This window comes from Ylistrum balloti, unplaced genomic scaffold, assembly GCF_031769215.1.
Source record: "Ylistrum balloti isolate Yb309-2 unplaced genomic scaffold, AGI_CSIRO_Ybal_v1 Utg370208, whole genome shotgun sequence".
In the NCBI taxonomy this organism is placed as follows: Eukaryota; Metazoa; Mollusca; class Bivalvia; order Pectinida; family Pectinidae; genus Ylistrum; species Ylistrum balloti.
Window position 1 is genome coordinate 1,290,152 of NW_026782179.1, and position 12,667 is coordinate 1,302,818.

The window sequence follows — 12,667 nt, forward strand, 5'->3', positions numbered from 1 at the left end:
AAGATTGAATGTTTATTAATTATGTGCCAAAGGTCCAAAAGAATCGAAATGTGGGAAAGTTGTTTAATTCATTGTCAAACATTGCCAATTTTCGGCGATTTCATATAGCGCGTACGGTCCTCCATACAAGCAAAACAGAGCACATCCGGTTGCGACGATGCTTGTACCTGACGCATAAAAATGACAGAATCCCGGCAAACACGTGGTAAGTGTAAATATGCCCTTTTGTTGTGTTTGTTTGGTAGTTATTATTCTAAAAAGACGAATATTGCTTTCAAATTGCTAATTGAAAAAAATCGTCTGCTACGGCCTAGTATTGTCGCTTGAGCACTATGTCAAAAGAAAATAACACTACCTGTACGTAAAGTCGTTGTTCTAATGAACATTAATGCATAAACACAAAATTGAATGACATTTTAATTAAACTGGATCAAAATATATTTAATATAAGTCGTTTTGATGACGCAACACTTCGAAATATCGAAACAGGTGTAGTAGTTTCAAAGGGAGTTAATCCAGATGAAATAAGAGCAGTAGGTGACTAGATCATATCACCAATGAAAGAACAGAAAATACGTGACTTCATCTTCAAGAAGTCTCTTCAAATTACAAGCATGGATACCAGAGTGGGGGTAAAGATCGACAACGACATCGTGCAAGTGGATCCCCAGCTTCGGTTTCGGTGGCTTATAGCGGCAGCAAAGATGATTACAGGATTAGAGGCTTCCACGATCTTCTCATACGAACTCAGCAGAGTACCATCCTCATTGTTCGATGATGATGGATTCCCAAGAGGAGCGAATAAACCACAACTTGCAGACGCGATATGTGAAATGGGCATCTGTGGTGTAGAGGAAACTGCTGTCTGCTCAGTTATTCGTCCTCGATAGTGGGTCGTTACTTCAACGCATTCCGTGGTCAAGAGGAGATACGTTATCTGCAATTTGTCAGAGTTACCTGGAATATGTTCGTAGAAGATACAATGAATCCATGATCGTGTTTGAGGGATATGGAAAAGGAAACAAACCATCTACGAAAAAAGTCACACATCTGAAGCGCTCAAAAGGTGTTGCAAGCCAGAGGGTACATTTCACAGACGACATGCCTTGTCGAATAAAGAAAGAATGTTTTCTTTCAAACGAAGAAAATAAACAAGATTTTCTGAACTTCTTGGAGAGAAGTTTGCTGGAATTGGAGTTGAAAGAATTCACTCAGAAGGCGATGCAGACAAATTAATAGTGCTTACTGGTGTTAGGCGTTCTTTCTCAAAAAATGTAGTCGTCATCGGCGAAGATACAGATCTTCTTGTCCTTCTGTTATACCACGCTGATACCAACAAAGGACGTCAAAGGGTAAAACCAAAATCTGGAACATCAAACAAACAAGGCGAGTTTTGGGCCAGCAACTGTCCAAAGTCTTACCCGTTATTGAAAAAGCTGCCGCACTGCAGAAGATATCATTTTGCCCATATCTTCTGTCTTTATACTATGTGTTTTAAAGAAACAATGTTTGCGAGGAAAAATTTACTAAGTCTGGCGAGGAACTGATCAAAGCGCTTCATGGTGGACGTGTCGATAGTCATAATTATAGTGAATATCTGGATTGCACGCGATATCGTCGCTTTATTCAAAAGACAGCTACATCTACAACAAGTGTGCATGTACGCTCGATTCCGCCAACAATAGATGCCGTAACCTTCCATACATAAAGCGTGTACCTGCAGGTACAAGAATGGGTCCACGGACAGAGCTCAATCAAACCAGAGGAATGGAGATGGCAATTGAAAGGTGATAGATTGACAACAATCCGCTCATCACTTCCACCTGCCCCACAGTATTTGCTCAAGGTCATTCGGTGTACCTGTAAACAAGGTTGTGATACAAAAAGATGCGCATGGCGCAAACACGGCCTTGATTGTTCCGTCAGCTGTACAGAATGCCTAGGAGTTAGTTGTTCCAATTCAATTGTACTGGATGACAATGGAATAGATACAGATGCTTCATAGACAATGTTATATCTACATTACGTAGATTAGAACAAACACTGGCGTATAATATATAATACTTACATCGTTCAACTTCACCTCAAAGTTTGTGAGCAAACAATTGCAGTGCTTGATCAAGCAGGATCTGTTTACTGCAAAAAGTACAGTGTATTCATTTCTGTGGAGCATGAAAGAGGTAAAATGGACTTTGTATAATTCTTAGCAATTTTTACTCATAATTTGCTTGAACACAACAGGCGATTGCTGTTAGTTTTTTTTTAATGGACCACATTATTTGTATTGGAGGCCTAAATGGAGATAAACTGTTGTGCCAACTTTCTAACAATTGTTATGTCATCTGTACAAATATAAAAGAGCTAGCGCTGTTAAAGTATTATGAGGTTGGAACATTGACAAGGAGTATGAACAATGTCTCGGTTGATATTTTCATATCTGTATTGCTCAGTGGACGGTGTCGTCTTTGGAGACGATTTTTCACCTTTTCCCCTTCTCCAACTCGTTGGGACTTTTTGTGCATTTAAGCAGTGTATCATAGAAAAAAATACGCTTTAAGAAATTATTTTGCATTTTGTCAGATTATTCCTTATTGTAACGGTATACTATATATACTAGCCTTTAACGTGAAATGTATGAAAAAGTACTTCTTAAATACAAAAAGAAATTACTAACACGTTAACATAATTATAATAAAAAGAAAACCAGCGCAAAATTCGAACAAAGAACACGAAGAATCCTGGGAAAAGGAGAATAAAACCAGGGTCTGTATTCATGAAACCGTTCTCATGTTCAAGCATGATTTTTTATGTCTTGTTAAATTTAAAAATAAGTAAATAAGACTGATTTTGCCAATGATTTGAAATAAATTATGAAAGGAATTCAAATCAGCGTTATATTCAATGTTTATATTTGATATTTGTATTATTTTCTGATTTAGGCGAATTATAGAAAAAGTCTGCTTGAGCACAAAAATGAATACGGACCCAGGTGTTCCGAAAGTGTAAGCATCTTCTGCTTATCAACGACATCCGCTTTGTGAAAAGCTTGGTCAATCTACTGCAAGCCTGGTAATGTCACATTGAGTGACAATAGTTCAGTCATTTCAACATGATATCGTATAAAATGTTCAATTACAAGTAGAATGGGAATTTACTTATTTCATTGATCTAGGAGAAGCTGACCATTAATTAATTTCGTCAACGAGCGATGTATCAACCATTACGGCCCCTCGTCTGACGAGCGTGGGGAATAGTCGTGTTGAGTGACGTTTACGTATTCCGGATTCTGTTATCCCGCTTTTCAAACACACTCATAGTATAGTCTTCCCCCAAAAGCAGACACACATTTCCGGTTTGAAAAGTCAGGCGGTATGGACGCGTCAATTGAATTTGAAGAGAAATTACGGGAGTGTGCATGCACTGGAGATATCGAATCTATCAGAAAACTGTTAGAGATACAGAATACAGATGTCAATGCACAAAATCGAATGAATGGATGGTAGGACTTATTTAAACTGGCTATGTCGGAAAAACGTCTAACATAAGCGTTTGATGTAGCCAACAAAATATTTTAATGTAAAATTAATTATAATTCGTCATTGTCTTTGTTAACAATCGAACCCATTTGGCTGAATTCTGACAACGGTAGCCGATAGTTGAAATTTGACTACAGTACTTTACCATAGAAATCTGACTATTAGCCTATTGTAGGCTAGTTATTGTATTATAGTAGTATGATTACAGTAGAAAGCTGACTACAGTAAGCTTTCTTTTTCATATATTTAGCTACCGTTCTGGAGAAAAATATAAATTGTAGCTTATTCTGTAAATCTGATTTGTGTATAGCTTTGTTAACAGTGTGCTGTCACTGTGACAGAATTTCATTATTTCAGCGATTTCTGTACAATATGTTAACAAATGAACAAGCTTCTTTTGCTATTTCCTTACAATATATACACAACCAGTAACCTTGATATGAGAAGGACAATCATATCAAAACCATATCTCTCATTTCACTTCATAATGCATGACTGATGTGTGTTTTTGTACTGTCATTATGCTGAAATGTCAGGACAACGTACTCTATTATGACCCACAAATTCACAGTATACTGACACCAGGCTTATTATGTCATTCATCGCTGAATCAAATACAGGGAGCTCAAGCATAGAGTACAGTGTAGATGTCTTTGGTTTATTATGACTTTGGGGAAAACTCCATAATCTTCCTCACTTCCTGAAAATCAGTAGAGACATTGGGAAGGAAAATAGACCGTTTTGAGGTCTAGAAAAGATAAAGATACTCAGTTAAGTTGTGTCTCAAGTTCTTGCAATAGTCAATCAAGGCAGCAGGTACAATTTGTCATCCAACCTCCAGGTGTTAATATTCAGAGCATGCATGAATAAGTTAATATTCCTTAATCCTAACCTTGTATATTGAAAAAGTGAAATGGTCTGTTTTAGTCACTGGAACAACCAGATAACCTTAGGAAAAGGTAATGAAAAGGGCATGATCCATATTAGTTACAATTCCAAGCATAAAAGCTCTCATGATCTAAAAATGAATCGCACAACTTTGTTTGAATATTGAATTTAGAAGATTAAGAATGCATATCATGCACTTCTTCTTGTCATGGTAGATATTATGAAAATATCTGTCTACTTTACAGGACTGCACTACACTGGGCATCTAAGCGTAATCAACGGACAGTTGTAGCCTATTTACTCACCAAGGGAGCTAACCCCAACCTACCCAACAAAGAAGGGGAATACCCAGCTAATCTTTCAAGTGATGCTGATATCAGAGAAATGCTTGGAGGTAAAAGAACTACCTGGACACATGTTTACTTCAACAGATGCAGAAGCTGATTTTCAAAATTTGACCTTACTGACTATATTGTCTTGATAAAATGTCAAGTGTCAAAATCAATTCTGAGGATAAACTGCTTACTGCATTTTTTATGAAATGTTATTTAATGTTAAGGACATAAATTATGTACCAGGAACAGCTGTTGTGATATAATTCTAATTGATAATCATTTGCATTTAAAATTTATAATTGACATGAAAGACATTTTATGATTTTGCTGTATTTTCAAAAATATTGTGATTAATTTACAAGTACTACAAAACATTTGGTATTTTAGCTTTGTTTTATATGCCTTGTTTTTTTCTATCACCTTGGTACAAGGGACAGTTCTCTTGTATAATATCAAGGACAATTCTCCAACCTAAATATTCATAATTAATGTCTATATGTAAATTATTATTTATCTTTTGTAGCTAGATTTCAAGAAGGTAACAAAGTAAAAGCATTGTCTCAAAACCTTAATTATGGAAAAAAAGAATTTCCACAGCATTTCTTATAATTATTGCAGGATTACGAATTGATGTTAACTAGCATATGTCAAGTCAGACAACATGTTTTGAATCATCAAATTTTCTTCCTGTAATTAGCAGGTGATACAGCAGAGGTAAAGCAATCTAAATTGCCAATCACCCCAGGATATTTGGCTAATCCACCCTTCCCTTACACACAACCTGGCTACGGAGGTGGTACATCAGCTGGTCAAACAACTTCCACTGTAGAATCAGCATCAAGACCCCACCAACACAACAGTTTGGATGAAAATGGTACAGAATTTTACTTTTAGTCGTGGAGGTAGTTTTTGACTGATCCTTACTTATAATTGATGGCGAAATCTTATGATTCTCCTGGAACCAAATTATATGCTATCAATAAGACATTGGTTTTATGTCAGGACGTTCTGGTCAGTGTTACTGTATTCTACTTTATACATTCATATATACCATATGTTTTTAGTATATTCAACAGTGATGGAAGAACTGTTGTGATTTTGCATGTGCATTAATTCACTGGAAATACTTTTTTGGCAATTTATTTATCATCGATTTGATTTGTTGTAACAGATAAATCTATTTATGAAAATTCATAAAATTGCTATGAAATCCATTGGAATTTGGAAATATCTTCCTGTGCAGAGTAGTTATTTGGGTGTAAGTTATCTTGATTAATTAATTGTAACATTAATATCAAACACATATTCAACAACAAACTATTCAAGTTTCACTACTCTGCATTGTCATTCAATGCCGCAGTATAATTAAGAATGCATGGTCAGGGCTCAAAAAGTAAAACTGAATTTTGCCAGGAGACATAAAAACAAAAGTGGCTCACCGAAGGCTTGCCACGTCTGTCTTCCTCCCTCTCAATAAAGAACAGCATATATTTTCAGATACTGACCTTGTATCCTCTATAAATACTTTTCAGGTTGATAAAATTGATTGCCTTTGATGTAGCAGTTGTTGGTCTATGTATATGTATAAACAACACCATTATCATGTGTCTGATAAACATAATTCCTGCTCTCTGGTATTTTTTCTACAATGTGAACTTTTGTGTGAAAAAGTGTATAAACAAAATGTAAACTTTGCATTTGAATTAATCATATTCAAAGCAAAGAAATTACTGACATCACATTGAATGGGGGAATGTTTACAATTCAATTCCCCTCCTATCTTTTGTTCAATTTTTTTTCACAACAGAGGGGGGTTTGGATTAAGTATTGCACAGCACCATTTAATTACATTTGTCACCAGTGCAATGTGATTTTGAATAAAAATTATTAATTAACATTATTATGCTAATCAGGATAAGCCAAATTGAAAATTTGAAACTACAGTACTATCAGTTAAAGCTTGGCTTTCAGTGTCATGTTCGTCTTCAAGTAGCATCATGCTAATTGTAGAAGATTGGTTACTATGTATCTTTACAAACTTTGTGATAAGCCTAGGGGGCCAACATACAAATTTAAACTTAAAATCCGAGTGATGGTTTATTGTAGGACAGTGAAATAACATTTGTTTGTAATACAACTGAACAGCAGTAGATATTGTTAGGCTTATCACTAACTAGGCCTGTGTTTATTGCTAGATAATGTTAAGCAAACAAAGGACACAAACAGTGAAAGTTTGTTGACTTACACCATTGTGTAACAAGTGATATTGAACATGTATATCTATACATTATTTTAGCTGTGGTTTACTGTTTTCTGTTTCAGAAATTGTGCTGAAGATAAGACTGGCAAATTCAGATGAGCGAGACTTTCTTGAAGTGGAACTTGAAAGGTCAAATCTGGGTTTTGAATCTTTACTGAATCTCATGTGCAGAGAACTTGGTGTTGATCGAAGATCGGTACAAAAAATCAGGAAACTACCTGATACAATTGTAAGAAAGGACAAAGACGTTCGCCGAATGCGGGATTTCCAAGAATTGGAGTTAGTGCTGACCAATAGAGCAATGAGCAGTTCATCTCGGAACTACAGTGGCCTTTCAGGACCTGGAATGAACAATGGAGTACGCAATGAACAAATATTATATTGATATCATTGTTAAATTTCTATATAACAGTTTATGATGATGCCCAATGGAAAGCTGACGAAGTTTTAAACAGTCTCACAAGAAATGATCTGATCTGAGAGTAACATGTTCAAAAACTTGTGATTTATGGCATTTAAAATCATTTATATTTTCTTCTTTCATAGATTAATTTAGACTTATATGAAAATATTGAAACAGCCCATATAAATGTAGTTTTGACTCATTAATCTGAATTGATGTCAAAGGGTGTTGAAATAATCACAAGGTTTATCATATCAAATAGGAAACAGGTGTGCATTGTTTCTGTCTTAATCTTATTAATTTTAATAAGTGAAGTCATTAACTTTTAAAACATATGATAAGAAAAATATGTCCCTTTGAATCAAAAGTGTCATGAAATCAAATACATGTATTTGCATTAATCATTTTGTGCCATAATGTGAAAATAAAACTGCTTGTATTTGCTTAAACAAATGATTTTATTTCTGTAAAATAAGAAAAAAAAACAATATCTTTTTCTGCTTAGCTATTTAATAGAATGATAAATTGTATTACAAAGTATCTTTTTATCATTTTCACTCTGACTTATAATGTAACATTAGTAAAGATTTGTTATGCTAAATTTTCTAACAATATATATTTTAGAACTTTTCCAATAAAATTGAATTGATCTGTCCCCAGGATTCTATTTTTGTTTTGGGCACCATTCATTGAGTTTCATCAATGGTTTATATTGAACTTGATATAAACAAAACATTCAAACTTTTATGTTAAGCATTGTTGTAATTAACTGCATGCTTCCAATAGGTATTCTTTCTTTTATGACATCACAACAGAATTGCATTATGACATCAGAGAAAACAAAGACTGAAGTGATGGTACTGTTTATTAGATTTCTAATTTTTCAAATATTTCAAATAAGTCATGGTTTTGATACATTGAATTTTCAATTTTTCCAAATGATGAAACATTTATGAAGCTAAACTTTGAAATATTATGTCTGTCTATAATCTTTTTTTTTTAAGAAATATAAATCCATATCAACACGGTATTATAATGTACTATATGTACCTATCTTTATGACATATAGAAGGTTTTAAATGTTAACATATATTTTTATCCAAATTTCAGTAAAAGGTTGGAGGTTAAGGCTACATGCATGTATATATTAGTTAATGTATTAGTTAACTGAAATTAAGATGAATTTTTCATCACCAAGAAGGATGACAGCAAATATGAAGCATGGTAGTTGAACAATTAATCCTTGGTCTTGTAGATTTTTTTTTTTTTTTTTTATTTTAATTATTTTTAATGTTAACTTTATTTAACATTTCAGACTCCAAATTTAGCAGTGTGGTGCATTTGATATATCAGTTATGATAAAAAGATGTATGTTTACAGTATTGTATTAAAAAGGTCTTTTGATTTTTTGGATCATAATCTCTTTTGATAAGAGCTATCTCATGAAATTATCTAGATTCTATAAATTGTGATATGCATTATTATTCATTTATTTGCATAGAGTTGATATTAACTAACTGTTTATACATCTTGTATGATTTTCATATATAAAATTGTTTGAATAACAACTTGTGTAAATTGATCATTTTACAGTACGCTGAAGCAAACTTGAATTTAATTCATGTTTATTTTCTTTAAATGTTGTAATGCATAAAATATACTTAAAGAACCCTTCTGGACTATTTCACATGTTTTGAGTAGTGAGGGTCTTATTGCCTCTGTTCAAAGTAATATTCTTTCCTTGCCAGCCCCTATTGACAATTTGCAGATACATCACTGTAAATATTTTCCTTAGGCCTCATGTCTATGGTTGACCTCTTTTGTTATAATGTTTTTAGAGACAGTTTCTTTCTTCTCTTAAGACTAGATTTAACTACAGTTTATATATGATGACTAATTTTTAAATAGTTATACATTTTGTTTTCTGAACACTTTATTTCGTACAGTTCTTTACCAATTCATTTTCTGCATTAATTTCTTACATTTTTTACATCAACACTGTTGGCCTTTTACACCTTGAAATTTATTAGTCAGAAGTTAGAATTAACTTGTGTTTGTGTGTGAAATGGTTGTGAAAATGAACATTTTGTCATGGTGGGGAATATTGCGAGAAGCATATTTGTGATTACTGGACAGCATGTCATGGCATTTTGCATAAATTTACAGAATATAATGGCATTTGTGTTATCACTTATCAAACATTTTTTTCATGGCAGAGAACATGTAATGTTTTCAAATATTTCAGAAGTGGAGGGAAGTTTAATAGAAAGAAACATTCTTATGACTAATTATAGGTTTCATGGTAAGAGACATGTAATAGATCTTTGATTAGAGAATGTCTTTTCTGTAGGAGAGGCGATGCAGTGTTTTGTGGTAGGGGACACAGTATGTGGTATGAAGGAATATGTATTATGACTATACAATTTTTGGTGGGAGGGGACATGTATTACGTCTTGACAATGTATGGTGAGAGAGGAAATGTGTTATGGGTTGAAATGTATGGTGGGAGGGAATATGCATTATGACTTTACAATGTATGGTGGGAGGGGACATGTATTATGACTTGACAATATATGGTGGGAGGTGACATGTGTTATGGGTTGAAAATGTATGGTGGGAGGGGGACATTTATTATGGGTTGAAAATATATGATGAGAGAGGACATGTGTTATGGATTGAAATGTATGGTGGGAGGAGATATGTATTATGACTTGACAATGTATGGTTGGAGGGGACGTGTTATGACTTGACAATGTATGATGGGAGGGGCATATTTATTATGGGTTGAAAATATATGATGAGAGAGGACATGTGTTATGAGTTGAAATGTATGGTGGGAGGAGATATGTATTATGACTTGACAATGTATGGTGGGAGGGGACGTGTATTATGACTTGACAATATATGGTGGGAGGTGACATGTATTATGGGTTGAAAATGTATGGTGGGAGGGTGACATTTATTATGGGTTGAAAATATATGATGAGAGAGGACATGTGTTATGGATTGAAATGTATGGTGGGAGGAGATATGTATTATGACTTGACAATGTATGGTGGGAGGGGACGTGTATTATGACTTGACAATATATGGTGGGAGGTGACATGTGTTATGGGTTGAAAATGTATGGTGGGAGGGGGACATTTATTATGGGTTGAAAATATATGATGAGAGAGGACATGTGTTATGAGTTGAAATGTATGGTGGGAGGGGACATGTATTATGACTTGACAATGTATGGTGGGAGGGGGACATGTATTATGGGTTGAAAATGTATGGTGGGAGGGGCATATTTATTATGGCTTGAAAATATATGATGAGAGAGGACATGTGTTATGGATTGAAATGTATGGTGTGAGGAGATATGTATTATGACTTGACAATGTATGGTTGGAGGGGACGTGTTATGACTTGACAATGTAGGATGGGAGGGGCATATTTATTATGGCTTGAAAATATATGATGAGAGAGGACATGTGTTATGAGTTGAAATGTATGGTGGGAGGGGACATGTATTATGACTTGACAATGTATGGTGGGAGGGGACATGTGTTATGGGTTGAAAATGTTTGGCGGGAGGGGATATGTATTATGACTTGACAATGTATGGTGGGAGGGGGACATGTATTATGGGTTGAAAATGTATGGTGGGAGGGGGACTATTTAGACTGATTGATAAGAACGTATTCCATGTAGGGTTGGAACAGACAAGGATTGTTATTATGTTATTACTATAATGAAGAAGAGGACAAGTACATTTTTGACAAGACAATGTGTTATGTTGTCAAAGTTTGTTTCTTTCTTCATGGTCTTGTAAATAATCTCATTAAGTTATGAAATGTGATGTGCTACACTATTTCAAAAAGTATTTTGTCACGTTCATTTGTTTAAAGTATGTTAATTTGTATATGCTATATATTTTTTGCTGTTTTCAGTTTTCCTGTCATTGTAAAATTTTGTTGATGCAGTCTTTATTATATGCAATATGAAGAATTATGATACTGACTTCCAGAAGTTATTTTACATTGACAGAAATATTTTAGGATGTTTGAGAAATCCAAATTGAAATCAAAATCAATATTCTTTATTTATTTTTGACGTCATTTAAAACGTTTCGTTCTCTTTACTGTCTTCTTTCAGATATTTAATCTGACAGAAAATTTACATAGTTCAAACATGAAGAAATACCTTCCAGAAATGCTTATCAGTGATAGCATTTAAAGGTCATACATACAAACATTTGCTACCAGTTTTATTTGCCATCTCATTGGTTGTTTTGGATGTTTGCAGGATTGTATCATTCTGTGATCAGCCAAAGTCATTTTGAAGTTGGGTCTTTTTATAGTAAGCAGTGGCTACCTCACTCTAACTTGGGTGGGAGGTGCACTGCGAACTTTCTACAGTGAATGGGTTTAAAAGTTTTTATGAGGACACATCCATGTCAGCACAGTATTGTCCTTAATCCCAGCCCTGCACCTGTGGTCAGTCCATGGTCTATTGTCAGCCATGAGTAATTCGTCTTATGACTTATTCTTAGAAAGTACTAGATGGATATTTTTTTCAATTTTAAATTAAGATTCATCTTGGTCCAGTTGACTTTCAGCTTTGGATTGATCAAAAAAGCAAAATTAGCGGACAGTCATCTTTGATTTGTGACAATGGTAGTAGTTTATTGCTATTTCCTGAAGACTGGATGGTTCTTTTCCATATCTTTCAAATTTCATATGTTGGTTTCATTTAGTTGATAGTTGTGCCATTTTGATTTTTTTTTACTGATTAGAAAAAATAAAATTGCTGACAGGCACAGAAAGAAGAGAAAAGAAGAGGGAAAAGTCAACAGAACAAATGAAGATCAAAGCACCAAGATTCACCTGTGTTCTCATCACATATATTTATTTGCTTAATTCACTAAATTAAAATATTTGAGAGTGTGAATGTATACATCAACTATTGTTTTGTTTTTTATGTGTATTTCTGTTGCTTTGTTGTTGCACTTGTATATCCCTGCTGCTATGCTAAATCCTACTACACCTGATTATGTGTGCAATGTCACAAGTGAACTGTAGTATAATAAATGATGAATTTGACCTTTGTGTTGACCAGCCATAGTTATTATTTCCTTAAGATTATAAGCTGCCTATATTTTACTTTCAATGCACAGGACTAAACAGTATCGTGGACGTTTTGAATCAGAGACATACATCAGTGTTGAAATATCCTCTGGAAACAAAGGCATACCCGAGTA

The 12,667-nt window shown here is 34.2% G+C and overlaps 1 protein-coding gene across 1 annotated transcript; it reads left to right on the top strand.

Moving 5' to 3' along the window:
* Nucleotides 1-3,371: 3,371 nt before the first annotated feature.
* Nucleotides 3,372-7,915, top strand: LOC132551622 (ankyrin repeat domain-containing protein 40-like). Its single transcript, XM_060215798.1, has 4 exons — nucleotides 3,372-3,499; nucleotides 4,670-4,818; nucleotides 5,457-5,633; nucleotides 7,082-7,915. The coding sequence occupies exons 1-4, from the start codon at nucleotides 3,372-3,374 to the stop codon at nucleotides 7,402-7,404; spliced, it is 777 nt and encodes a 258-aa protein (XP_060071781.1). The 3' UTR covers nucleotides 7,405-7,915.
* Nucleotides 7,916-12,667: the final 4,752 nt, after the last annotated feature.

What these genes read in the sequence shown, in the direction of transcription:
- LOC132551622 (XM_060215798.1), top strand. Translation starts at nt 3,372, where the DNA reads ATGGACGCGTCAATTGAATTTGAAGAGAAATTACGGGAGTGTGCATGC. An exon ending in CAAAATCGAATGAATGGATG is followed by an intron (nt 3,500 to 4,669) that starts GTAGGACTTATT and finishes TCTACTTTACAG; the next exon opens with GACTGCACTACACTGGGCAT. An exon ending in CAACAGTTTGGATGAAAATG is followed by an intron (nt 5,634 to 7,081) that starts GTACAGAATTTT and finishes TTTCTGTTTCAG; the next exon opens with AAATTGTGCTGAAGATAAGA.